We start from the raw sequence: 27085 nt of genomic DNA, 5'->3' as shown, positions 1-27085 counted from the left end.
ATAGAAAGAAGTAACTCCTCTTAGTGGAATCTTTCCTGGAAGCAAGCAAGAAGCGGGAGACACCCTCTGACAGACCCAAAGAGGCAAAGTCTACGCTCTCAACATCCAGGCCGTGAGAGCCAGGGACCGGAGGCTGGGATGCAGAAGAGCCCCTTCGTCCTGCGTGATGAGGGTCGGAAAACACTCCAATCTCCACGGTTCTTCGGAGGATAACTCCAGAAGAAGAGGGAACCAGATCTGACGCGGCCAAAAAGGAGCAATCAGAATCATGGTGCCTCGGTCTTGCTTGAGTTTCAACAAAGTCTTCCCCACCAGAGGAATGGGAGGATAAGCATACAGCAGGCCCTCCCCCCAATCCAGGAGGAAGGCATCCGATGCAAGTCTGCCGGGGGCCTGAAGCCTGGAACAGAACTGAGGGACTTTGTGGTTCACTCGAGATGCGAAGAGATCCACCAAGGGGGTGCCCCACGCTTGGAAGATCTGGCGCACCACTCTGGAGTTGAGCGACCACTCGTGAGGTTGCATAATCCGGCTCAGTCTGTCGGCCAGACTGTTGTTTACGCCTGCCAGATATGTGGCTTGGAGCACCATGCCGAGACGGCGAGCCCAGAGCCACATGCTGACGGCTTCCTGACACAGGGGGCGAGATCCGGTGCCCCACTGCTTGTTGACATAGTACATGGCAACCTGGTTGTCTGTCTGAATTTGGATAATTTGATGGGACAGCCGATCTCTGAAAGCCTTCAGAGCGTTCCAGATCGCTCGCAACTCCAGGAGATTGATCTGTAGACCACGTTCCTGGAGGGACCAGCTTCCTTGGGTGTGAAGCCCATCGACATGAGCTCCCCATCCCAGGAGAGACGCATCCGTTGTCAGCACTTTTTGTGGCTGAGGAATTTGGAAAGGACGTCCCAGAGTCAAATTGGACCAGATTGTCCACCAATACAGGGATTCGAGAAAACTCGTGGACAGGTGGATCACGTCTTCTAGACCCCCAGCAGCCTGATACCACTGGGAGGCTAGGGTCCATTGAGCAGATCTCATGTGAAGACGGGAGTCACATGAACTGTGGAGGCCATGTGGCCCAGCAATCTCAACATCTGCCGAGCTGTGATCTGCTGGGACACTCGCACCCGCGAGACGAGGGACAACAAGTTGTTGGCCCTCGTCTCTGGGAGATAGGCGCGAGCCGTCCGAGAATCCAGCAGAGCTCCTATGAATTCGAGTTTCTGCACTGGGAGAAGATGGGACTTTGGATAATTTATCACAAACCCCAGTAGCTCCAGGAGGCGAATAGTCATCTGCATGGACTGCAGGGCTCCTGCCTCGGATGTGTTCTTCACCAGCCAATCGTCGAGATATGGGAACACGTGCACCCCCAGCCTGCGAAGTGCCGCTGCTACCACAGCTAGGCACTTTGTGAACACCCTGGGCGCAGAGGCGAGCCCAAAGGGTAGCACACAGTACTGGAAGTGGCGTGTGCCCAACTGAAATCGCAGATACTGTCTGTGAGCTGGCAGTATCGGGATGTGTGTGTAGGCATCCTTCAAGTCCAGAGAGCATAGCCAATCGTTTTGCTGAATCATGGGGAGAAGGGTGCCCAGGGAAAGCATCCTGAACTTTTCTTTTACGAGATATTTGTTCAGGGCCCTTAGGTCTAGGATGGGACGCATCCCCCCTGTTTTCTTTTCTACAAGGAAGTACCTGGAATAGAATCCCAGCCCTTCTTGCCCGGATGGCACGGGCTCGACCGCATTGGCGCTGAGAAGGGCGGAGAGTTCCTCTGCAAGTACCTGCTTGTGCTGGAAGCTGTAGGATTGAGCTCCCGGTGGACAATTTGGAGGTTTTGAGGCCAAATTGAGGGTGTATCCTTGCCGGACTATTTGCAGAACCCACTGATCGGAGGTTATGAGAGGCCACCTTTGGTGAAAAGCTTTCAACTTCCCCCCGACCGGCAGGTCGCCCGGCACTGACACTTGGATGTCGGCTATGCTCTGCTGGAGCCAGTCAAAAGCTCGCCCCTTGCTTTTGCTGGGGAGCCGCGGGGCCTTGCTGAGGCGCACGCTGCTGACGAGAGCGAGCGCGCTGGGGCTTAGCCTGGGCCGCAGGCTGTCGGGAAGGAGGATTGTACCTACGCTTACCAGAAGCATAGGGACCAGTCTTCCTTCCCCCGAAAAATCGTCTACCTGTAGAGGTAGAGGCTGAAGACTGCCGGCGGGAGAACTTGTCGAATGCGGTGTCCCGCTGGTGGAGAGACTCTACCACCTGCTCGACTTTTTCTCCAAAAATGTTGTCCGCACGGCAAGGCGAGTCCGCAATCCGCTGCTGGAGTCTATTCTCCAGGTCGGCGGCACGCAGCCATGAGAGCCTGCGCATCACCACACCTTGAGCAGCGGCCCTGGACGCAACATCAAAAGTGTCAAACTCCTCTGGCCAGGAATTTTCTGCACGCCTTCAGCTGCCTGACCACCTCCTGAAAAGGCTTGGCTTGCTCAGGGGGAAGAGCATCAACCAAGCCCGCCAACTGCCGCACATTGTTCCGCATGTGTATGCTCGTGTAGAGCTGGTAAGACTGGATCTTGGCCACGAGCATAGAAGAATGGTAGGCCTTCCTCCCAAAGGAGTCTAAGGTTCTAGGGTCTTTGCCCGGGGGCGCCGAAGCATGCTCCCTAGAACTCTTAGCCTTCTTTAGGGCCAGATCCACAACTCCAGAGTCATGAGGCAACTGAGTGCGCATCAGCTCTGGGTCCCCATGGATCCGGTACTGGGACTCAATCTTCTTGGGAATGTGGGGATTACTTAGTGGCTTGGTCCAGTTCGCAAGCAATGTCTTTTTCAGGACATGGTGCAAGGGAACAGTGGACGCTTCCTTAGGTGGAGAAGGATAGTCCAGGAGCACAAACATTTCAGCCCTGGGCTCGTCCTCCACAACCACCGGGAAGGGGATGGCCGTAGACATCTCCCGGACAAAGGAAGCAAAAGACAGACTCTCGGGAGGAGAAAGCTGTCTCTCAGGAGAGGGAGTGGGATCAGAAGGAAGACCCTCAGACTCCTCGTCAGAGAAATATCTGGGGTCCTCCTCTTCCTCCCACGAGGCCTCACCCTCGGTGTCAGACACAAGTTCACGAACCTGTGTCTGCAACCTCGCCCTGCTCGACTCGGTGGAACCCCGTCCACGGTGGGGGCGTCGAGAGGTAGACTCCCTCGCCCGCATCGGCGAAGCTCCCTCCGCCGACGTAGTCGGGGAGCCTTCCTGGGAGGTGGCCGCGGTCGGCACCGCACGCGGTACCGACGTCGGGGACCTCAACCTGGGCGATGGGCCAGCCGGCGCCACGCTCGACGGTACCGGAGGCGCAAGCACCGCCGGTACCGGAGGGGTAGGGCGCAACAGCTCTCCCAGAATCTCTGGGAGAACGGCCCGGAGGCTCTCGTTTAGAGCGGCTGCAGAGAAAGGCTGAGAGGCCGATGCAGGCGTCGACGTCAGAACCTGTTCCGGGCGAGGAGGCTGTTCCGGGCTGTCCAGAGTGGAGCGCATCGACACCTCCTGAACAGAGGGTGAGCGGTCCTCTCGGTGCCGATGCCTGCTGGGTGCCGAATCCCTCGGCGACCCAGAGCTCTCGGTGCCGACATGGGGAGGAGACCGGTGTCGATGCTTCTTCGACTTCTTCCGAAGCATGTCACCGGAGCTCCCCGGCACCGACGAGGAGGACATAGAATCCATCCGTCGCTTCCTCGGGGCTGAGACCGAAGAGGGTCGATCCCGGGGGGGCTGTACCGCAGGAGCCCTCAGGGTAGGAGGAGACCCACCCGAAGGCTCACCGCCACCAGCAGGGGAATGGACAGCCCTCACCTGCACTCCTGACGATGCACCTCCGTCCGACGACATCAGCAGACGAAGTCTCGGTACCACCGACGTCGATACAGTCGCCCGATGCCTCGGCGCCGATGCAGAGGTCCGATGCCTCGATGCAGTCGATGGAGCGGCAGCCAAGGAAGATGGTCCGGACGCTGACGACGTCGATGCATTCGATGCCTCCGGTGCCGATGCCGACGAAGAGCCCGAGAACAAAACGTTCCACTGGGCTAATCTCGCTACCTGAGTCCGCCTTTGTAACAGGGAACCCAGACTGCAGTTCTGAGGGCGGTGCTGGGCCCCTAGACACTGAAGACACGCAGAGTGCCTATCAGTGAGCGAGATTACCCGGGCGCACTGGGTGCACTTCTTGAAGCCGCTGGAAGGCTTCGATGTCATGGGCGGAAAAATCACGCCGGCAAAATCAAAAGCCGAAATGGCGAAAATTAAAGCACCAAAATTTAGAGGGAGAAAAATCTCGACCGAGGCCAAAAGAGGCCTACCCCGACAATGAAAGAAAACTTACGGGGCAAAAACTGAGAAATAAGGGAAGGGCAGAAAACCCGAAAGGGTCTTCCGGAACACTACCGGAGCGCTTCCCGAACTTTTTCAAGGAAAAAAAAGGACAAAAACACGTCGAAAAGGACGCGCGAGGTCGACTCTCTGGGGCACGAACGGCGTAACACAACCGTACCGAGTGCGGACGAAAGAAGACGGTTTCGGGCGGGAAGACGGCCGCGCATGCGCGGTGCGCATGGGCACGCGAGGACTAGCAAAGGCCTTTGCTAGTAAACTTTCCGATGGAGGGGGCTGCCGAGGACGTCAACCCATCAGTGAGAACAAGCAGCCTGCTTGTCCTCGGAGAAATATATATATACCAATATATTTGTACAGCTTTAAAAACGTATTGAAACTGCAGCAGAAACTGGCTTTCATTTAAAGACCCTCTTCCCCCTCCCTTTGGGAACATTTAAAAGGTCAAAAGGCACTACTTCAGAAGTCTTCAAACTTCCTCTCCCCCTCCCACTTGAAGGACTGTTAATAAAAGCTTGGCTGGGTGGGTACTTTAAGGATCACAAAGACATCTCCACCAGCAGACAGAGGGTCTGGGAAGGTGTAACTCCAGCTATTGACTCAGAATGAAAGAATAAACAGGAAGCCATAAACCACTTGCCACAGAGGACTCAGTGCTCCCCCCCTTCAGATAAGACTTCAGCACATGTGAAGACAAAGGGCTGATGGCATGTGACCCCTTGCAAACTACAATACCCAAGATCCTCTGCAAACTTCAATATCCAGGACTCAGGGAACATTATAAAAGGCCTGGAAACAGCCCAGCTCGCTCTCTTGGGAGCTCTTCTTCTTGGGATCTGCTGCTCTGGGGACCTACAGCTCTACCCTTCTCTCCTGTGACCATGTGCTCATCACTCACCTTTGTAACAAGGACTTGTAAGTAACTAATAATTCATATTTACCTTACTTTAAGCACAGATTCTCTGTAAGAAAAGAACTACCTCTCGCTTGCAATATTATTTACATGATTTGTATATTAAATAAACCTTTTCTGAAACTAAATAGATGGTCTTTTGTGTCCTGTGTACACGCTTTTAAATCTTGCAGCGCAGGATGCTGCATTTCAATAGAGATAATATTTAATTCATTGCAATTGTGAATCTTGTTGCCTTATAGGGCAACTGGTGGAGAATTATATATATATCTTAAAACTTATAAATATTAGTGAGTGCTCTAGATATCCCCAAGTATAAATTATTTCTTGTTACATTTTAAATTGTGGAGAATGTGGGCAGAGATACTGTGCAAGTAAGGTAACTGTGTTCTTAAATTATATTTTTGTATTTTGCTGTTATAATAGAGAACTGAGTATCAGGTTTCATTAATTAAATTTCCAATTGATAAATTGATAAGGTATTTAGAATGCAGTACTGGATAGATGTTTGGTCTTTGCCAGTATGGTGGCAATATCTAGGTACTTATGCACTTATGTACTTTATAATCAAATCTTTAGTCATGCTCTGGCATAAGATAAAAACCGATTTTGGAACTTATTTTGAGGAAAAGAAGTTACTAACCAAAGATAAAGAATGCATGCAGATACACAGAAAAGGATTTTCTAATCACAATGGCTAGTTGCTTAAATTATCAATTAAATTCCCTTAGGCAACAGGTACAACGGCAGGCAGCACAGGAGACTAAAATGCAGACACAAATTTTAGCTTTCGAAATGCAGGCCAGCCAGGTACCAGGCTTGAAGCATTTAATCAGAGAATTAACACTGCAGACGCCCCCTATAGGTGAGAATACTGACCATGCACAGTGTCACAAGGAGATAGAAACCTTAAGACAAAAATTACAGGATGCTCGCATGCAGGTTTCAGCCATTACGGGTCTCCCATGTGCCCCTCCAGAGCCAAACACAGCTACAGCCATGCCTGTTTCAGCCGTGGTAAAAGTATCCGAGTCTAGACATCTAGCGGGAGGACTCACCCAAACGATCAGTCCCCAGGCCCCCTCACAGCATCCAAAACCCCAGTGCATAGGAACACAGCCTGTTCTGCATTCTGATTTAGGCACTCATAAAGGTGAGCCTTCAATTAAGTATTCAGCTCCTCAGTACATAGATCAGCAACCTGTTCTGCAGTCTAATTCAAGTATTCATAAAAGTAAGCCACCAATTAGATATTCAGCTCCTCAACACACAGATGCACCACCTGGGCTGCATTCTGATCTAAGCTCCCATAGAAGGGGACCTCTAATAAAAGAATCAGCTCCTCAACATGTAGATACTGAAAACCGCAAGCAAGCATGTGACATTTTAAAATCTCATGGTGAGAATATTACATATTGGGAAAACAAACCCACTGGTGTCATTACAGCAAGGGCCTTACAGATAGCTACCCAGAACTTTTACAACAAGAGAAATCTGCCCCCAGATAAGCAGAAACCTATAACTTCAGGTCCTACCGTGCTAGACACTGACATATTCTCAGGCCTCCCTGAAATGTATTTCAATGAGACATGAGGAGACACGTCCAGCCTGGACTGGACTTCTCCATAGCATAACCCACTCTGCAGATGGCAGTGGGATCCAGGTGGCTGATTTTTGGTATAGGTTGAACAGGAATATAGAAAAGGTTTCGCTATGAACCTTTTTGTAACACTGTTAAGGATTTAAAATGTAGCTTCTATTGTTCTTTTGAATGTGTAAGATTTAATTATGTCTCTCTGCAATAAGTAAGATTTAGAAATGTCTCTCTGTAAAATGTCTCTCCCACTTGAGCTAAAGATTTAAAATGTGTATGTTTAAAAATTTCTCTAATAAGTAACTCCCACTGGAGCTGAAACCTAATATTGTGCTTTAATGTGAATTAACAAGATATGCTTATTTTTGTAGAGTGAAACTAAAGCCTAGCTATATGCAAGCTCGCGTGCCGTGATCTAAAATCCTGGGAAGGAACTGTGAAGCAAGAGAGGGAATCCCCCACCAGAACCAGCCATGTGACCTGCTAAAATAATGTGAAAGTGTCTTTTTCTTTCTTTTTCAGAGTTCGAGTTTCTACTTATGAGATACTAATATTTTTATAGTGCTAGAAATTGATATATACATGGCTATCTCAGATACCTTTCTAAATAAACAGATCTGTGCCTCTCCTACATTTTAAAATAAACAGATCTGTGCTCTTTCTACTTATGAGATAGTGATCCTATTCTACTTATGAGATAGTACCATGTATAATTTTGCTAGTTTTCACTTATTTTGCGCATAAGAAGTACTTCTAAATGAATGAAACTGCTTTGGGAATCCAGGTTGGATTCCGCATACCTGCTTTTGTGTTTCTTGTGCTTTTTTGCAGGTTAAGCTCAATCCTGGATCTGGAATGGACGATCGGAGACCTAAAGGCCTAATAGAGCTCTTTGTTTGTTTGTCATGTGGTCTCCATATTCATATGTTTGTTTTATGTTATAGGGCACCCAAGATACTATACACAAACCTTCATAGACCTTCCCTACTAACAGCCTTTCCATTAGTTCACATTGTACCATGTCCTTTTCCAAAAAAGAAAAAAAGAGACCATTTTCACTGGCAGGCAAGCTATAGAAAAGAAAAACATGTTCACTATTATCCAAGCTATGGCTCACATATAATAAGTTCTACTAATTGCTATCTAAGGTTATATATTCATATGTGTATATTTAAAATTATGAACAAAGGTTTCTCTTTATATGACCTATCAGATACAATCAGTACAGGGAATGTTTCTGACCTTTTTAGTTTATTCTATATCACAGCCAGTACGTACACAACGTCTCTCTCTGGAATGAAATATTGGCTGTGTGCAAAGCACAATTAACATATCTTTTCTAAATTGTTTACAACTTTAAACACATGAGTATTGTCTATTAAATTACTTCATTGAACACTGCTAAAGCAGATAAATATTGTAACCTTTTACCACACTCATCACCCATAAAAGGTTTCTCTCTGAAAAGTATTTCATGGTACTATACCATGACTCTGTTTTTGCTTATTTGGTCAATGATTAAGTAGATATTGTGGTATAGGATTGATAGGAATAATAATTTTGTGTGTAATAGTAACCTAGAAAATTATTATGATAATTACATAACTGTGCCTTTCATATTTCTGATGACAACAGTAGTATAGTAGTTCCATATTACCATTCTTGTTTATGTATTAGAACTATCTGTCCTTTTATTGCCAGTGATGTACTGTAAGTGAAGGTTTGAATCTGTGTCTATGTGATGTCACTAAAATTACAGGATCTGATTTTAGTAATTACAGACCAATGCTGCAGTATGTTTCCAATGATCTTTCCATACACACTCCTGAACTACTGCCTATTCCCTTAGATATTACTGCTATGAATATATCAGTAGCTTCTGAAATAGAGATTATAGGGAAACATTCACAGTGTCAGGAAACACTCATGGAATATTTTCCTTGGAATGTCAAATGCTGAGAATAATGACTGAATAGATTGGTCCATCCCATTACGGTGGTATAAATTGATCAATTGCGCACTCTCATGCTATTGATTTGGCTAGCATACTGGGTAAGATATCCTATGGCATAAACTTGGGAGCAGCCTATGCCCCTGAACAGGTACAAAAAAGAGCTGGTCTCTGGGGGTTGAGCAAAATGACACTTGTGTGGTTGAAGTCATGTAAAGTGTGAATTGCAGGCCTATTTTAAACCAGAGCAAAGCCAGACTCTGCCACCTGACTGAATAGAAGCCTAATGAAACTGATGCTAGATGACCACAGAAAGCTTAACCTGGCTACCTAAATGTAAGGCATGAGTAAGAGCAAACAAAGGTAATAATGATGAGTCTTTTGCTTATAGCAGTCAAAATTCCTAATAAGTGTCATATTCCAAGATTCATAGTGACGTGACATAGTAGATGAAGGCAGGAAAAGACCTGCACGGTCCATCCAGTCTGTTCACTGTCCACTATCAAAAGACTTACTTCTCCCAATATACACACCAATGTAAATAGTCCAATATCTTTGCTGCTGTTCTTTTTGAAATTATGCTACTGTACTAGGTTAGAGTCAGAGTTTTTAGCTTTTTACTTTATTTTATGGTTCTTCGCTCCAAATATTATGTTAATATTGTCGCTTAGAACCAAGAGAGGGAATGTAATGGTATCAGTTTAATTGTCAGGATTATTGAAATATATGTAGCATGATGTTGTGTTGGATCAGATACAAATATATATACCAATATATTTGTACAGCTTTAAAAACGTATTGAAACTGGCTTTCATTTAAAGACCCTCTTCCCCCTCCCTTTGGGAACATTTAAAAGGTCAAAAGGCACTACTTCAGAAGTCTTCAAACTTCCTCTCCCCCTCCCACTTGAAGGACTGTTAATAAAAGCTTGGCTGGGTGGGTACTTTAAGGATCACAAAGACATCTCCACCAGCAGACAGAGGGTCTGGGAAGGTGTAACTCCAGCTATTGACTCAGAATGAAAGAATAAACAGGAAGCCATAAACCACTTGCCACAGAGGACTCTGCTCCCCCCCCCCCCCCTTCAGATAAGACTTCAGCACATGTGAAGACAAAGGGCTGATGGCATGTGACCCCTTGCAAACTACAATACCCAAGATCCTCTGCAAACTTCAATATCCAGGACTCAGGGAACATTATAAAAGGCCTGGAAACAGCCCAGCTCGCTCTCTTGGGAGCTCTTCTTCTTGGGATCTGCTACTCTGGGGACCTACAGCTCTACCCTTCTCTCCTGTGACCATGTGCTCATCACTCACCTTTGTAACAAGGACTTGTAAGTAACTAATAATTCATATTTACCTTACTTTAAGCACAGATTCTCTGTAAGAAAAGAACTACCTCTCGCTTGCAATATTATTTACATGATTTGTATATTAAATAAACCTTTTCTGAAACTAAATAGATGGTCTTTTGTGTCCTGTGTACACGCTTTTAAATCTTGCTGCGCAGGATACTACATTTCAATAGAGATAATATTTAATTCATTGCAATTGTGAATCTTGTTGCCTTATAGGGCAACTGGTGAAGAATTATTCTATATATGTATATATATATATATATATATATATGTATATATATATGTATATCTTAAAAATTATAAATATTAGTGAGTGCTCTAGATATCCCCAAATATAAATTATTTCTTGTTACAGCTAAAAAGGCAGGAAGACAACATGTTCCGTAGTATAATCAGTTCCTTTATCTGGCATGCTGTGATGGAAAATAGTAAGGATTGCTTTTCTGTCTTGCTTTGACCGATAATACATTTTTAAAATCTTCTGTCTTTGACCAAAAGTGACTTTCCTTGTATATCTCAAAGAACAGGCTGGAATGTAAAGCACATCTCAAGAACAATGTATGAGATAAGGCACATCTCAAAAACAGGTTGGAATGTCTCTGAAGCCAGCTTGTGCAGGAGGGAGGCGGGGTATGCTTGAGGTTCGGGAGATAAGCCACCTGGCCAGTGGTTTGTTTACCTGAACTGAGAGCGTGTGTCACGTTTTCAAAGCTGGAAACTGGGTTTGTGAGCCCTTGGGCCACTGCCGAGGAGCGGCAGTGGCAGGCAAAACCACCCAACGCTAGAGACAGAGCAGATCTCTGACAAACAGTTAGGCTTCACCTGCACCTGGCCACTTTTCACCAAGAGTTGAGCTCCAGGCTTTAGGTGGTGGCAGGACTTACTGGGCAGGGCAGGACTGGAAAACAGCTAGGCAGCACAGGGACAGCAAGGCAGGGAAAGGATAGGCTAAAGGACAGGACTGAAAGCTGCTAGCAGCCACTGAAACAGGGAATAAACACAGCTAGACAGGAGACTGAACTGAAAGCTGCAAGCAGCCACTGACGCAGGGAACAAACACAGATAAACCCAGAACTACACAAAGACATACAAACAAGACACAAGACTGGGAAACAAGCAACACAGTAAACAAGCAATACCCTAAACTAAACATAGACTAACTAGAACAGGCAAGACTTCAGGCAAGAACTAGAGCAAGGAAGTAAACTCAGACTGAAGTGCAAAAGCACCAACATACCAGGGCCTTAGACGCAATGCAAAGGCAAGCAGAGAGATTTCAGAATGGCTAATAAGCCCAGCAGCAGCTGAGGCTTCAGCTGCAGCAATCACCAGGCAGCTACGGGTGCTGATCAGGGGCAAACAAGAAGAGTAAGTCTGGCAGCCTGGAAGATCTGGACTGGACTGAGCTAAAGTCTGGAACGGGCAGGAACAGCAAGACAGTCTATAGAAGTTCATAGCAGCCACCGGTTCTGGCCACCAGAGGGCGAGGTGAGCACAGACGTAACAGCGTGTGACTGAGTCCTCATGTACATTCCTGGATAAGTTTTAGCTTAATAAAAAGGGGGCTTGTTGCAGCAGAGCTTTGAGGCTCATCTGTGGATAGACGCATCGTGCAGAAAAGTCTTGTGACTGGTCATATGGAGACTTCGGGCTTTTGCTGCAACGGGCCTCCCAGCTGATGAGATAATGGCCTGAATGATATAATTCCTGACCAGTGATGTTGTGAGTAATATATATATACACACACCTTTCTTATTTTACTTTCCTATAGCCTTCCTTGAGTAATGTACTCGATTAGTATGTGTATTTCTTAATCATTGTGTAGTTGGAACAATAAAGACTTATACACTCTCCAATTAAAGTGCAAATAAAGAGTTTTATCTACCCAATACAAATCTAAAAGAATCTGTAGTATTTTATTTTCTAAGCAGTCTGTGGTGATTAAAGTCAGCAGGCTGCAATACCACAGCAATACACAAGGTGGTGCTGCAGCAGGATTTGTAGAGGAGAATGGAACTTTTTAAGCAAAAAAAAAAAAAAAAAGAAAGAATAAAGAGGAGAGTGTTGTTGAAATTCCAGGATGGGATGCAGTACCATATGATATAATAGCCACTGAGTGGTCAAAATGTGCAGGCTTGTGTGAGGAGTGGGACTCCTGTTGAAAGGGGTCGGAGCCCTTAGATGTAGTTAGAAGTAAAGAGTTTTATGAGAGCCAGCAGGTACTTGTTTTAGTCCCAGTTCGTCAGAATAAACGTCAAGTTAATTGGGTGGGACCTTACAAGGTCATAAGGCGCCTGAATGATACAAACAATGTTATATCTATGGACTCTCAAGACAGAAAGCAGCGTACTTTTAATGTAAGTATAAAGCCTATGCAAATCGCACAACCATGGTACTAGCTGTGTGCAGTCTACCAGAAGTGTCAGAACAGTGAGCCCATACCTGACCTCTTAGCAGAGACATTACCAGAGGGATTTGACAGTGAACAGAGACTATTTAAATGTACACACTATGAAAAAAACCTTCAGTCAAAAAGTAGAACTAGAAATAGGAAAAACGTGTAAAAGACTACTACTACTACTACTACTATTTAGCATTTCTATAGCGCTACAAGGCATACGCAGCGCTGCACAAACATAGAGACACATTTTACATGCTCTAAGTATAAGAAAGATTTCAGTATGAAAAAGGAGCTAATGCAACACCGGAAAAATAGTAAAGAAACTGGACTATGTAAAAGTATAGAATACTAGTAAAAAAGGTCCGTTTTTCACACAAATGAAACGGGCGCTAGCAAGGTTATCATGTAATGGTGATTATGTTTTTAAGAGAACCGTTAGGAGAAATGTTCTGTCATGATAAGTAATAATTGGGAAGGGTGTATAATGAGTAATGTGCTCCAGGGGTATGAGATACGGATTGTTTTATCTATGTTTTGTTTTTGTTGTAATCTTTCTTTTTTTGTGATTTTTATTTATAGTATTTTTTAAAAGATAAAGAGTATGCAGAAATTGTAAAAGTTTTATTAGAAATATAATGGTTGTTTACATTGGCAAGATTTCTTTATAAACAATATTTTTAGTGAAAACTTTGTTACAATGAGGGAAAAGCTTTCCTTGCTCAGGACTTTTACAATTGCATCAGAAGACTTTCGAACTAATGAAAATGCTACATACAGTTGGCCATGTGTAAACACTGGTTCTGGTAGGAAAATGCCAACTTTTTGAAATGTTTGTCCTTGTGACTTGTTAATTGTCATTGCAAAAGCCAATTTCACAGGAAATTGTTTTCTATGTAATGTAAATGGGAGGTCAGTGTTAGATGGTGCTAGTTCAATACGTGGTATAAAAACAGTACTCCCTGCAGTTGACCCAGTGATTACTTGACTATTAACTGAGTTCCGTTACCGAAACCTCTCCTGGTATTTAAATTCCTGAGTAGGATAATTATGGCTCCAATTTTTAAATGCAGTTTATGGCAAGGAATGCCAGTTGGAGTTTGTTCATGAAGGAATTCTATAGGATATACAGTGGGGGAAATAAGTATTTGATCCCTTGCTGATTTTGTAAGTTTGCCCACTGACAAAGACATGAGCAGCCCATAATTGAAGGGTAGGTTATTGGTAACAGTGAGAGATAGCACATCACAAATTAAATCCGGAAAATCACATTGTGGAAAGTATATGAATTTATTTGCATTCTGCAGAGGGAAATAAGTATTTGATCCCCCACCAACCAGTAAGAGATCTGGCCCCTACAGACCAGGTAGATGCTCCAAATCAACTCGTTACCTGCATGACAGACAGCTGTCGGCAATGGTCACCTGTATGAAAGACACCTGTCCACAGACTCAGTGAATCAGTCAGACTCTAACCTCTACAAAATGGCCAAGAGCAAGGAGCTGTCTAAGGATGTCAGGGACAAGATCATACACCTGCACAAGGCTGGAATGGGCTACAAAACCATCAGTAAGACACTGGGCGAGAAGGAGACAACTGTTGGTGCCATAGTAAGAAAATGAAAGAAGTACAAAATGACTGTCAATCGACAAAGATCTGGGGCTCCACGCAAAATCTCACCTCGTGGGGTATCCTTGATCATGAGGAAGGTTAGAAATCAGCCTACAACTACAAGGGGGGAACTTGTCAATGATCTCAAGGCAGCTGGGACCACTGTCACCACGAAAACCATTGGTAACACATTACGACATAACGGATTGCAATCCTGCAGTGCCCGCAAGGTCCCCCTGCTCCGGAAGGCACATGTGACGGCCCGTCTGAAGTTTGCCAGTGAACACCTGGATGATGCCGAGAGTGATTGGGAGAAGGTGCTGTGGTCAGATGAGACAAAAATTGAGCTCTTTGGCATGAACTCAACTCGCCGTGTTTGGAGGAAGAGAAATGCTGCCTATGACCCAAAGAACACCGTCCCCACTGTCAAGCATGGAGGTGGAAATGTTATGTTTTGGGGGTGTTTCTCTGCTAAGGGCACAGGACTACTTCACCGCATCAATGGGAGAATGGATGGGGCCATGTACCGTACAATTCTGAGTGACAACCTCCTTCCCTCCGCCAGGGCCTTAAAAATGGGTCGTGGCTGGGTCTTCCAGCACGACAATGACCCAAAACATACAGCCAAGGCAACAAAGGAGTGGCTCAGGAAGAAGCACATTAGGGTCATGGAGTGGCCTAGCCAGTCACCAGACCTTAATCCCATTGAAAACTTATGGAGGGAGCTGAAGATGCGAGTTGCCAAGCGACAGCCCAGAACTCTTAATGATTTAGAGATGATCTGCAAAGAGGAGTGGACCAAAATTCCTCCTGACATGTGTGCAAACCTCATCATCAACTACAGAAGACGTCTGACCGCTGTGCTTGCCAACAAGGGTTTTGCCACCAAGTATTAGGTCTTGTTTGCCAGAGGGATTAAATACTTATTTCCCTCTGCAGAATGCAAATAAATTCATATACTTTCCACAATGTGATTTTCCGGATTTAATTTGTGATGTGCTATCTCTCACTGTTACCAATAACCTACCCTTCAATTATGGGCTGCTCATGTCTTTGTCAGTGGGCAAACTTACAAAATCAGCAAGGGATCAAATACTTATTTCCCCCACTGTAGCTGATGTTCCTCATCATTGGAGTCATGAATGGAGTCCAAACTTAAATAAGTAACTGTCTCACCTTCTAAAATATTTAGAACGGCCTCATTTATCTTGTCTACATGTGCATTTTTGGGGCAAAGAATAGCCTTTTTAGCAAAGTTAAAAACAGTATCTGCGGTAATTTTTTGACCAAAAATGGCATTAACTATATCACCATCACAAATGTGCTTCTATGGGATTTCGATAACATCTTTGAAACTGTCTGGACATGGAAGATTTCCATCAGCTAAAGTAATAAGCCAGTTGTTGAAATCTGGGTCTACAGAGCGGAAATTGTTGTTTAATTTTAGTATTTCAAATTTTTTCCATAGTTGATTTAACTTAATGGTTGCTTCAATAATTTGAGCTCGATCACCGTGTGGTACCACTGGTAGAGTTTGTCGAAAATCTCCACCAAGAAGAATAACTTTCCCGCCAAATGGTTTCTGATTGTTCATGATGTCTTTGAGGAGTCTATCTACAACAGTAAGTGCTATACTGGGTGCCATAGTTGATTCATCTCAAATAAGGATTTTAGCATCTCTAATGACGGAAGCATCGTTTGATGTTAATCTGATACTTGATGTTGACATTTTCAGTAGAGGAACAGGTAACTTAAACTGTGAATGATAGGTTTGTCCTCCTGGAAGGAGGTTTGCAGCAATTCCTGTAGAAGCAACAGGTAGTGCAATTCCTCCATCTCCTCGGGTGTTGCTCAGGATAGTGTTATTCGTATACGTTTTTCCACTTCCACCAGGACCGTCTAGGAAGAAGCACATGTGGGTCATGTTTTTTGTATTGCAGGCAGAAAGTATAGTATAAAATGCTTCCCTTTGCTTATCATTTAGGTGTTCAAGCATTTGTTGAGCTTTACGGTTTTCATCTGCAATATTGAAGGCAAGTTTAAGATCTTCTATTCTCTGGATGATTGTTGGTAAACCAAAGTGTTCAAGTTTTTTGCCATATGTAGTCAGAACATCCTGGATTTTCTGAAGGCACAATTGTTCACAAACAGAAATCACCTTGGCAACCATGGATGTGTTGAAAATCTTGTATCATAGTAAGTTTGTATTTTTGGAAAATTTGTAACGAATTTGATGTTACGGAAATAACACAAATGTATGCAAAAAGGTGTCTGATTTCCTGAGGCATGCTGTATGTGACTGCATTGTCTAAGGTGTTTTCCCACAGATCTTCATCATCAATGAGCCCCATTTTCTTGGCTTGCAACTGTTTTTAAGTCTTCAAATGACTTAGCGCCTGGTTGGTGTAGTAGAATTAGCCTTAAACAGTAACGCTTAGGGTCTGCTGCAAAATTAACTGCATACATTCTCCCAATTGTTTTGTCATGTCTTGCTTTTCTACGTTTCCACTTTCGTTCTGTTTTGTCAAAAGTATAGTACATAGGAATATCTACATACAAAACGGTCTTTGTAGGATTATCTTCTGCATTAAGTTTAAGCCACCCTGTTAAAGTGGTGTCCCTTGTTCTGTAGCCTCAACTTAGTGAGGATGAAAAACAATGCTTTGTTGATCTGGTAAGTGTACTTCCAATCTCTGGATAGTATGTGATTGGTGATGCATTTCAAAGCCGTTTAATCGCCATGCAGCTTCAGGAGCACTAACATATCTAGAGTCAGTAAACATTTTAATCTCATCATGTTGTAAAGTTTGGTGCTCTGTAATAACCACATTGGCACAATCGTGTCCTTTATAGACATATTTAAAGAGGTACTTGACACTTTTAATAGATGCACATACTTCTACATTTATATGGGAATTGTACTTTAAAAGTAAGAAAGGTTTATAAGGGACTACCCAAGTGTTATTAATGAATTTTCCATTTAAGATTGTACCTACGCCTTTATCCCTTCTGTGGTATTTAGGATATCCATCATAGTTCTCAATAGTTTCATTCTGGAAGGGTTTTGGAAACTGTTTAGAGCACTTCCCATTAAGCATGCAGGGAAAATTTAAGTTATGGTCACTGCATGGGCCATGTATCATAAGTTTAGAAACTATTGCATGCAGATGTGGAAAGTTGTTTATTTCAGGAATTTCAGCGCATACGATTTGGTCAATTATTTCCTTTCTTTTCGGCTTATGTTCCTCTTTCTAGATAATTAATATATGAGCGTGAGCTAAACCACGCTTTTGAAATTCAATGACATTAATTTTTGCAAGAGGCACACCAAGTATGTGTTTTTTGCATATATGTTGTGTAGTAACTCTTTTAGTTTTAAATGAAACACCCTTGCCAATAAGTCAGGTCAAAACTCTGGTGCCTGACCTTTTTTTAGATTTTGAGTCATTTCTTCCCATCTTGGGTTGCAGGTCATAGTAATGAACAGATCTGGCTTGCCATATTTGCGAACTATTGCCATTGCATCCTGATAACTTTGATGCATATTTCTTAGGCTGCCAGCAAATGATGATGGTAAAATAAATGCCTGGCCAGATGCAATTCCTCCATTTGCAGCTTCACTTGCAAGGTGGTCCATTAACTTGGAGTATTTTTCAACTCTTAAGAGTTTTTGATTTTGTCGAACATAATTTAGTCTGTTTGCCTCAGTTTTAATATATGCATCAACAAAATATTGTTGTGCTAGCTTTCCTGCACTAAGAAAAGGATTGAATTCATCTCTTATTGCCAAACTGTACCCATAGTACTGCATTTGCGTAACTCTTACTCTTGTGTTCTTTGCTTTGCAACGCAGGTGCATTATATATTTTGGTTGTTTAGACAAAGGAATTTGTATCCCCCAGCTCTGATCTCCATTTGGAAAGAGTAATGGATATACCATTGGTTCTAGACAGGGGCGTAGCTAGACACCCAATTTTGGGTGGGCCTGGACCCAAAATGGGTGGGCAGAAGAATCCCACCCCATCCCATAGGTGATTTGGTCTCTTCTCTCGCCTGCATGCCATATGGTCTCTCAAATATCCCCCCTCTCCTGCACACCTTTTAAATTTCAGATTTTCACCGGCAGTGAGCAACTAATACACACTACTCATGTAGGCCCCACATCCTTCCCACTGATACAGCTTCCTGTTTTCGCATAGGTGGGAATATGTCAGAGGGAAGGCTGTGGGGCCGGTGTAAGCAGTATGTATCAGTCACAGCTTCCTGCAAGCGAAGATCTGCTATTTATAAGGTATGCAGAAGGGACAGTTGTTGGGAGTTTTCAGCTCGGGAATCTCTGCTGGCCACATCATAGGTGTGCTGCTACTGGTGGGCCTGAGCTCAAAGTGGGTGGGCCTGGGCCCACCCAAGCCCACCCTTGGCTATGCCACTGGTTCTAGATTGGGGTCCAACACACTGATTATCTCAGTTTTGTTCTCTTCATTTGGCTTGTTTCGGCAGTATATTATTAGATCTCTATGTAAGGGTGGTTCCCCATCTGTATTTTGAAAAATGAAAGCCACCTCATTGGCTCTAGGGGCATTGTATCGTCTTGGATCGTTTTTGCGATCTTGAACAATGGCCATTGAAACTGTTGGAGGTTCTATTCTTCGTCGTTGAGCTTCACATATGCATTCATTTTCTACTTCGTACAGCATCTTGCATGTGTCTGCAAATGGATTTTCACGTGCCATAAAATTGCTTAATTGTCTCATTAATGTATGGTTGATGTGGGCATTCAGTGAGATTTGTAGTCTCTGAACAGCTGCTTCATCTGGATCAAGAATATATAAATGTGCAAATTGTCTCTGATTGCCATTTAGAGGATGTAGTGCTGCTCTTCTATGGCAAACAGTACCATTAATTCTTAAACAACAAGGGCCATATCTGGGTGGTGGTGCAATGTTAGCTCCTATGGAGGCAAAAGCTAATGAACTATTAATGGACCTAATGTTTTGTAAAAAATTATATTCATGTTCCGTGGAGAGAAGCTGTTGTATTAATTCATTGTACCTAATTCTTGGAAGTTGTACTTTGCCCTTACTACAGCATTGTGTAAATAGGTTGTGAGAAGGTGTTTCATTGTGAAAATGTTTTGCAATGCAAAATGTACAGACTGCGTTCACTGGACCACAACTATAGTATTGAGTTTCTTTCTCATTGAGACAGTCTGTTATTGCAATTCCTGTGTTTGTAGTTCTGTATTGTGCTGTAGCTGTTACATTTTGTGTAGTCGCTCTTCATTGCTTATCTGTCATTTGTGCAAGTCTTTGCTGTTCTAAATCTTTTTGTCTTTGCCTGGTTGTTTGTCTTTGTTTCTCTGTCATTTGTTTAATTCTTTCCCGTTCTAAATATGCTCTCCTTTTTCTATTTGTCGCTCTTTGTTCATCTGTCATTTTTTCTAATCTTTTGTGCTGTATACCAGTGCGCTTTGTTCTGTGTGTTTTTCTCTGTTCGTTCATCATTTTAGCAATTCTGTGCCTTTCTACATCGGCGTTTCTTTGTCTGTTCCTTGCACTTTCCTCATCAGTCATCTTTTGTATCCTGGACCTCTTCCTTGCAGTGACTTGTTGTCAGGATTACAAAGCTGGAAACTGGGTTTGTGAGCCCTTGGGCCACTGCCGAGGAGCGGCAGTGGCAGGCAAAACCACCCAACGCTAGAGACAGGGCAGATCTCTGACAAACAGTTAGGCTTCACCTGTACCTGGCCACTTTTCACCAAAAGTTGAGCTCAAGGCTTCAGGTGGCTGGCAGGACTTACAGGACAGGGCAGGACTGGATAACAGCTAGGCAGCACAGGGACAGCAAGGCAGGGAAAGGATAGGCTAAAGGCCAGGACTGAAAGCTGCTAGCAGCCACTGAAACAGGGAACAAACACAGCTAGACAGGAGACTGAACTGAAAGCTGCAAGCAGCCACTGAAGCAGGGAACAAACACAGATAAACCCAGAACTAGACAAAGACATACAAACAAGACACAGGACTGGGAAACAAGCAATACAGTAAACAAGCAATACCCTAAACTAAACATAGACTAACTAGAACAGGCAAGGCTTCAGGCAAGAACAAGAGCAAGGAAACAAAGTCAGGCTGAAGTGCAACAAGCACCAAAATACCAGGGCCTTAGACGCAATGCAAAGGCAAAGCAGCAAGGTTTCAGAATGGCTAATAAGCCCAGCAGCACCTGAAGCTCAGCTGCAACAATCACCAGGAAACAACGGGTGCTGTGTAGGTTCAATCCAAGAAAGCAACTGGCAGCCCGGAAGATCCGGACCGGACTGAAATCTGGAACGGGTGACGGTCCACAGCAGCCACCGGTTCTGGCCACCAGAGGGCGAGGTGAGCACAGACGTAACACTTGTTGACTTTCACGTGCCTTTTCATCTTCACTCAGAGCTGCACGCCTTTTTCATTGTGCTTCAGCTCTTTTCCGTTTAGCTGCAGCCTGCTCCTCAGCAGTCAGTGTTCTTCTCCTATGTCGTCTCCTTCTCTTGCCTTCCATGCCATCTATATCCTGCGATTCGCCTGTGTGCGAGTGTGTGTGTCAGAGAGAGAGTGATAGAGAGTGTGTAGTAGAGACAGAGATAGTGAGAGATACAGAGTGAGTGTGAGAGAGTGAGTGTGAGAGAAAGAGTGAGTGTGTGAGTGTATGTGTGACAGAGAGTGTGTGTGAGAGACAGAGTGAGAGAGAGAGTGTGAGAAACATAGAGTGAGATAGAGAGTGTGAGAGACAGAGTGTGTGTGTGTGTTTGAGATAGAGTGTGTATGTATGAGGTAGAGAGTGTATGAGAGAGAAAGTGTGTTCGAGAAATAAGAGAGCGTGTGAGAGTGTGCGTGTGTGAGACAGAGTGTGTGTGAGAGTGTACGTGTGTGTGAGTGTGTGTGTCAGAGAGAGTAAGACAGAGAGACAGAGTGTGAGACAGAGTGTGTGTGTGAGATAAAGTGTGTGTCTGAGAGAGTGTGTGTGAGTGTGAGAGTGTGTGTGTGAGTGTGTCTGTGACAGAGAGAGAGTGTGTGAGAGACAGAGAGTGTGTGAGACAGTGTGTATGTGAGACAGTGTGTGTTAGAGAGAGAGTGTGTGTGAGAGAGAGAAATAGTGTGAGAGAGTGTGAGAGAGAGTGTGTGTGTTTGAAAGACTGTGTGTCTGAGAGAGAGAGTGTGTGTGTGACAGAGAGAGAGTGTGAGAAATAGTGTGATAGATAGAGTGTATGAATCCCTGTGAGAGACAGTGTGAGTATGTGTGACCCCCGTGCCAGCCTGAGTGTGTGCGTGTGTGACAGAGAGAGAGAGACAGAGAGTGTGAGAGAGAGTGTGTGTGAGACAGAGTGTATGAATTCCTGTGAGACAGGGAGAGAGACCGAGTGGAAACCTATTATCTTCCCCTCCCCCCCCCCCAGCCTGAGTGTGTGTGTGTGAGAGACAGAGAGTGTAAGAGAAAGTGTATGAATCCCTGTGAGACAGGGAGAGAGACGGAGTGGGTAAAATAGAGTCCGTTCGGCGCAGGAGTCGGGATGTCAGCGGGGAGTTCTGTGGCGAATACTGTGCTCGCCCGCTTCCCACCACAATGCTGATTACGATGCAGTTGTACCGGCGCTGGACTGTTGACGTCAATGAGCAGTTTTTTTCTGCTAGTTGCTGCCTCGTGGCCATTCTGATTTTACCATGGCGATGGACGAGCAAGGTAAGCCTATGCCGTGGCGCATGCACCCCCCTCACCCTTACTTCACTGGCTGTCTTGTTGTGTGTGTTGCTAACCTCCCCTGATGTCAGCTGGCTGCACAAATTGTACCTATGGGTTTGCTGTTTCCAAAATTGACATATCCCAATCACTAAAATGAAAATGAAATTATTTTTCTTCCTGTTGTCGAGACACGTTATCACTGCCTTTAGCACACCAACAGGGATTCAGGGAAAGACATTATTACTGCCCTGAGCACAGTGACAGGGAGCCCCAGAGAGACATTATCAATGCACAGGGACAGGGAGCCTCGGTAGAGTCATTATCACTTCCTCAAGCATAGAGACAGGTGAGCCTTGGAGAGACATCTGTGCCCCAAGCACAGAGACAGTGAGCCTGGCAGAGACATTATCACTATCTTCAACACAGAGATAGGAACACTGTGAGAGACATTATTATTACTATTGCCCTGAGCCCGATGATAAAAAGACGTTTGCATTAACTACTCTTTGTGATCTAAGGGCTCTTTTCATTTCTCCTCTTCCCTGCCCTATCATCCATCTCTCGCAATTCTCTCCTGTACTGTCCTCCCATCCCATCCATGTCCATCAATTCTCCTCTGCCCTGCCCTTCCTCCCTCCCTCCCCTCGATGTCCCGCGATTCTCTCCTCCTGACATCATCTCGCCTCCAGCATTCCCTTCCCCCTCATTGTTCCGCCCTCTAACGTCATTACGTTTTGACGAAAGTGCGAGGCAATGAGTGGGAATGGATGTTACGAACCCAGGCATCCAGACGTACAATGTTGGAGGTGCAAATTATTATATAGGATGGGAAAAACTGTAGCAATAAAGTAAACATTACAGAAACACTGACAACAGAATATCTTCATGTCCTGGTTATAACAATAGCTTCGACCAGGAAGAAAGCTCCACAAGAAATGCAAAATTTCACCCAGAAGAGAAACCAGTTTCACGTACGGAGTGTAACAAAAGTTTCAGTTACCGGAAAGTATTGTCAAAGAAGCACAGAATCCCTTCAGGGAACAAACCATTTACATGCACTGAATATAGGAAAAACTTTATTCATAAATCACATCTAACAAAGCACACAGGAGCAAAGCTATTCACATGTGCTGAGTGTGGTAAAAGCTTCTGATGATACTCTTCACTATTCAGAAATTTAAGTATACAGGATTAAAACTGCTAGCATGTACTGAGTGTGGTAAAAACTTCTGTTGTAAGCACCAGAAGGAAAATGAATGTGACAAAGCCAATGGCCTCTCCAGAAAGAAAGAGCCAGAACCATCCTGACACTGGACTATCAAGACAAAATCAGTGGTCTGTGGAGGCCGCAGTCCAGGCTGTTTAAATCACCTGTCACACCTCCCTCTCGAAGTACATTTCTCTAGTTTGGCCAGCAGGTGATACATGTTTTATGTTAAAGCTGTTATAGAAAAGTGCATGCCCTCTTTTAGTTTCACTTAGTGAAGAAGTGAATCTACAGTACTGTGAGCAGTATATTTTTAAAACTTGTTGACTGGGCTCTGATTGGCCTGGAGTTTGAAATTACCCAGCAGTTGTTGCTGGCTGTTGCTTCAGTCTTAGCCAGGGAGAAAAGAGAGACAGATCTCTTTGCTGAGGCTTGGTGAATTATATTGTCCTAATCTACTACTACTTAACATTTCTAGAGCGCTACAAGGGTTACGCAGCGCTGTACAAATTAACGAATAAGGACGGTCCCTGCTCAGAAGAGCTTACATTCTAAAAGACGAAATGTCAAGTTGGGATAGATGAGATTTCCTGAGAAGAGATGAAGTGATTAGGTGCCGAAGGCGACATTGAAGAGGTGGGCTTTGAGCAATGATTTGAAGATTTGTAGGGAGGGGGCCCGGCGTATGGGCTCAGGGAGTTTGTTCCAAGCATGGTATGCAAATGTTTAGTTAGTGTTATAATTGATCCATATTTCAGTGCTAATTGCATTATTTTGTTCCACTGTTTGATTTTTAAAAGACAATAAATATTTAGTTTATTGCCTCTCTGTCTGGACTGATAAAGAATCCTGGTGGTTTGTGTGTTGGGTCTGTGCTTTCTGTGAACTGTGGGACCACTGGGAGTGTGGCTTCAGTAATCTAGAAATCACTGGGAATAATTGGAGAATGGGAGACTCGCCCAGAGGCGATTGTGACCCAGTCGGTGGGAGGAGGGTGCTAGTGTAAAGCACAAGTGGCAGGTGTGGGCAGACTTGAGCTGTGCTGGGGATAGACCCTCTAAATGGTCACGGGGTAACCCCAGGCGAGTGGCTAGGTGTTTCGTGATAAGGCCCATAGTAGGGAAATAAACGTAATCGACTGTAAGCATATAAAAGTTAGTATTGGTTTCTTCTAATCCCAAGAAAGGCCCTTCTTCCTAAGTAGGATGCCAACTGATAATGGAAAACTCTCTTACAGCTGTTGAAATACACAACTAAACAACAGACTGTTTACTTGAAATAAGCTTTCAGTGAACCTGTATCCATATGTTCAGCAGGTTTAAATCTGTGTTACATAAATATTAAATTTCCAAATTTGTTTGTGTAGCCTAGACTATGTATATATATATATATATATATATATATATATATATATATATATATATATATATATATATATAATAACTGAAACACTCAATTACAAGGCAAAGATGAATGTTTATTTGACTTCCATTGAGCCTGCTTAAGAAATTAAAATAGCTTATCTATATCTGTTGTATTCTATAACATGAGTGATCTTTTATTATCTTTTCTACAGCTAACGTTGTGTCATGTTTTTTAACTAAAGTCTGCAAGTAACTTTCTGCCTTTCAGAAATGATTTTTACATAATCCTGTTTTACACACACAAATTTCAATAAACAGATTAAATATTCTTCACTTTTAAATTTTAGATATTGTACCTGAACAAGCAAAGTCATTGGGCCGCTTTTTTCAATTTCAAGTATCTCTCCATTTTTCGTTCCCACCAGTATATGCCCATGTCCTAAAGTGATGGCTCGAACTGAAGGGTTATCTTCCAAAAGTAATCCTGAAGAAGAAAGAGGTCTGATAGTTTTATTTGCAAAATCTATAGGGGGGAGGGGGTGAAATCATAGTATCTGTACATACTAAAGTATTATGAGGCTGATATTCAGCCTCAGTAGTTGTTTTTGTTTTTTAAATTCTAGCTGCAGTGTAAAAACAAAAAGGTATATTCAGCACCAGTATCCAAATTGCAGCTGGTGCTGAATATCCCAGTAGAATGGCAAGCAATATTCAGACCACTATCTGGGTAATTAACCAGATAAAACAAGGACAGAAATTTTATCCAGATAGTTATCCATTTAGTGGTTTGAACACTGCCATTATCTGAATAATTGCCGGGTTCACCCATGCATCACTCTAGCATTATCCAGATAATACACAGTAGATTCACAGTGCCAGGGTGGACAGTAATGATTTTCAGTGACACTTTATGGATATTACCTCAAACAAATTGCCAGACAGCATCAGTAAGCTATATTTATCTGGCACCATGTACTGTTATCTGCATAAGTGCTTCTGAATAATAACCCATTAGATTTTATCATACAAAACAGCACCTTAATTTATGTTTAAATCATTTTTATTGATGGTATGAAACAATACAATGTTAAACTTATTCCACTAGAACAACATCTACCATCGTTTTACATCCTTCCCTACCCTACCTTATCCCCTCCCCTCCCTTCCCTATCCTCCAACCCATCTCTTACCCCCCTAGTTATTAATATTCTAAGTGTACAGCAATGACACATAATTACATATTCAGTAATTGGCTTCTTGTTTCAGAAGGCATTGTGTCTAGGAATGGACTCCAAGATCTTTGCAAGGCTTTTCCTTGCATGCTAGTCTCTCCAACCTCATTAGAAGAATCATCTGAGTTCTCCATATCTGAATCGATGGTCCTTTTACCTCCAACCAGTCTATTAAGATAGCTTTCTTTGCCATCATGGTGGCTCTTTTCACAAAGTCGGAGTAGCCTTTAGGTCTCGGCCTGCTGAGTTCCGGCTGGGCGAGTATGTCCAGCTTGTCCTCCACAGTCTCGCTATTTGCCCAACTAGGCTAGTCCAGAACTGCACAACTCGTGGACAACTCCAGAACATATGCCCCAGAGTTGCTCCACCCTCTCCACACTTGAGGCAATCTCCGTCAGGAGACAAGCCCATGTGGAATGCCCGCCAGGGTGGAATATAAAGCCGCAGGGCGAACCGGTATTGGGTCTCCCAATACACGGCCCACTTAGTTGCTTGTTTTAATGTCAACACATGTTCCTTAAACATGCTGGGAGTGATTTGTACCGATAGGTCCTTGCTCCAGTCTCTAGCATACTTAGCATAGTCCAATTCCGACTTGGTATCTTTTATATGTCTGTGGTGGTACAAAAATGGCACCTTCTGTTGTGAGTTCAAGGACAAAGCTGTGGGTAGTTCTTCCTGAATGTCCTCCGCAAGTGCCTCCCAAGGCAAACTGGTCACATAATGTTTTATTTGCCAATAGTGAAAATGGTCCTTGGGTCCTAGAAGTTTTAGTTCTTGTAGTTGTGCATAAGATTGTAGTCTCCCATTCTCAGTAAGTATTGGTTGTAGATACGTGACTCCTTGTTTTATCCATCTAGTGAATATAGTATACAGAGTGCCTGGTGGAAAATCCGGGTTTCCTCTCAGTGGCAAAAGCGGAGTCACCTTGGAAGAGCAGTGATGCAATTTACATAGCCACCTCCAGGACTTCTGAGCGGTGGGCAAGATGTGAGATATCTCCAACGTTGGTGATATTTTGCATTGTAATCCATGAAGCAAACTGCTAAAATGATATGGGCTGAACAACTCAAGTTCAATTTTTGTTGCTGAAAAATCTGTAGTGTTTCTAAACCAGTCGTTTAAATGTCTCATGGCACAGGCTATGGTTAATGATCTGATATTTAACAGTTCCAAACCTCCATACTCTCTTGGGGTGCTTACCATGTCCAAAGATAGCCTGGGTTTCTTCCCTTGCCACAAACATTTTGTCAAAGCAAAAGTCAGCTTTTTTTCATCTATACCCTTTAAGTATATTGGTAACATTTGAAATACATATAACCAGCATCCTGCCCGTCTCGTCTTCCGCCAGG

At 43.9% G+C, this 27085-nt stretch overlaps 1 protein-coding gene across 1 annotated transcript in view; it reads right to left on the bottom strand.

Annotated features, from left to right (window-relative positions):
• The window catches only part of EML6 (EMAP like 6), a 744128-nt gene that overhangs the window by 347752 nt on the left and 369291 nt on the right, over positions 1-27085 (bottom strand). Inside the window, 1 exon segment of the mRNA XM_030195849.1 lies at positions 24858-24985. Within this exon segment, the coding sequence (XP_030051709.1) occupies positions 24858-24985 (128 nt within the window).

The sequence above is a fragment of the Microcaecilia unicolor genome, chromosome 3 (genome assembly GCF_901765095.1).
Source record: "Microcaecilia unicolor chromosome 3, aMicUni1.1, whole genome shotgun sequence".
NCBI lineage: Eukaryota > Metazoa > Chordata > Amphibia > Gymnophiona > Siphonopidae > Microcaecilia > Microcaecilia unicolor.
The sequence above is the reverse complement of the archived record's forward strand: the minus strand, read 5'-3'. Positions and strand labels throughout refer to the sequence as shown.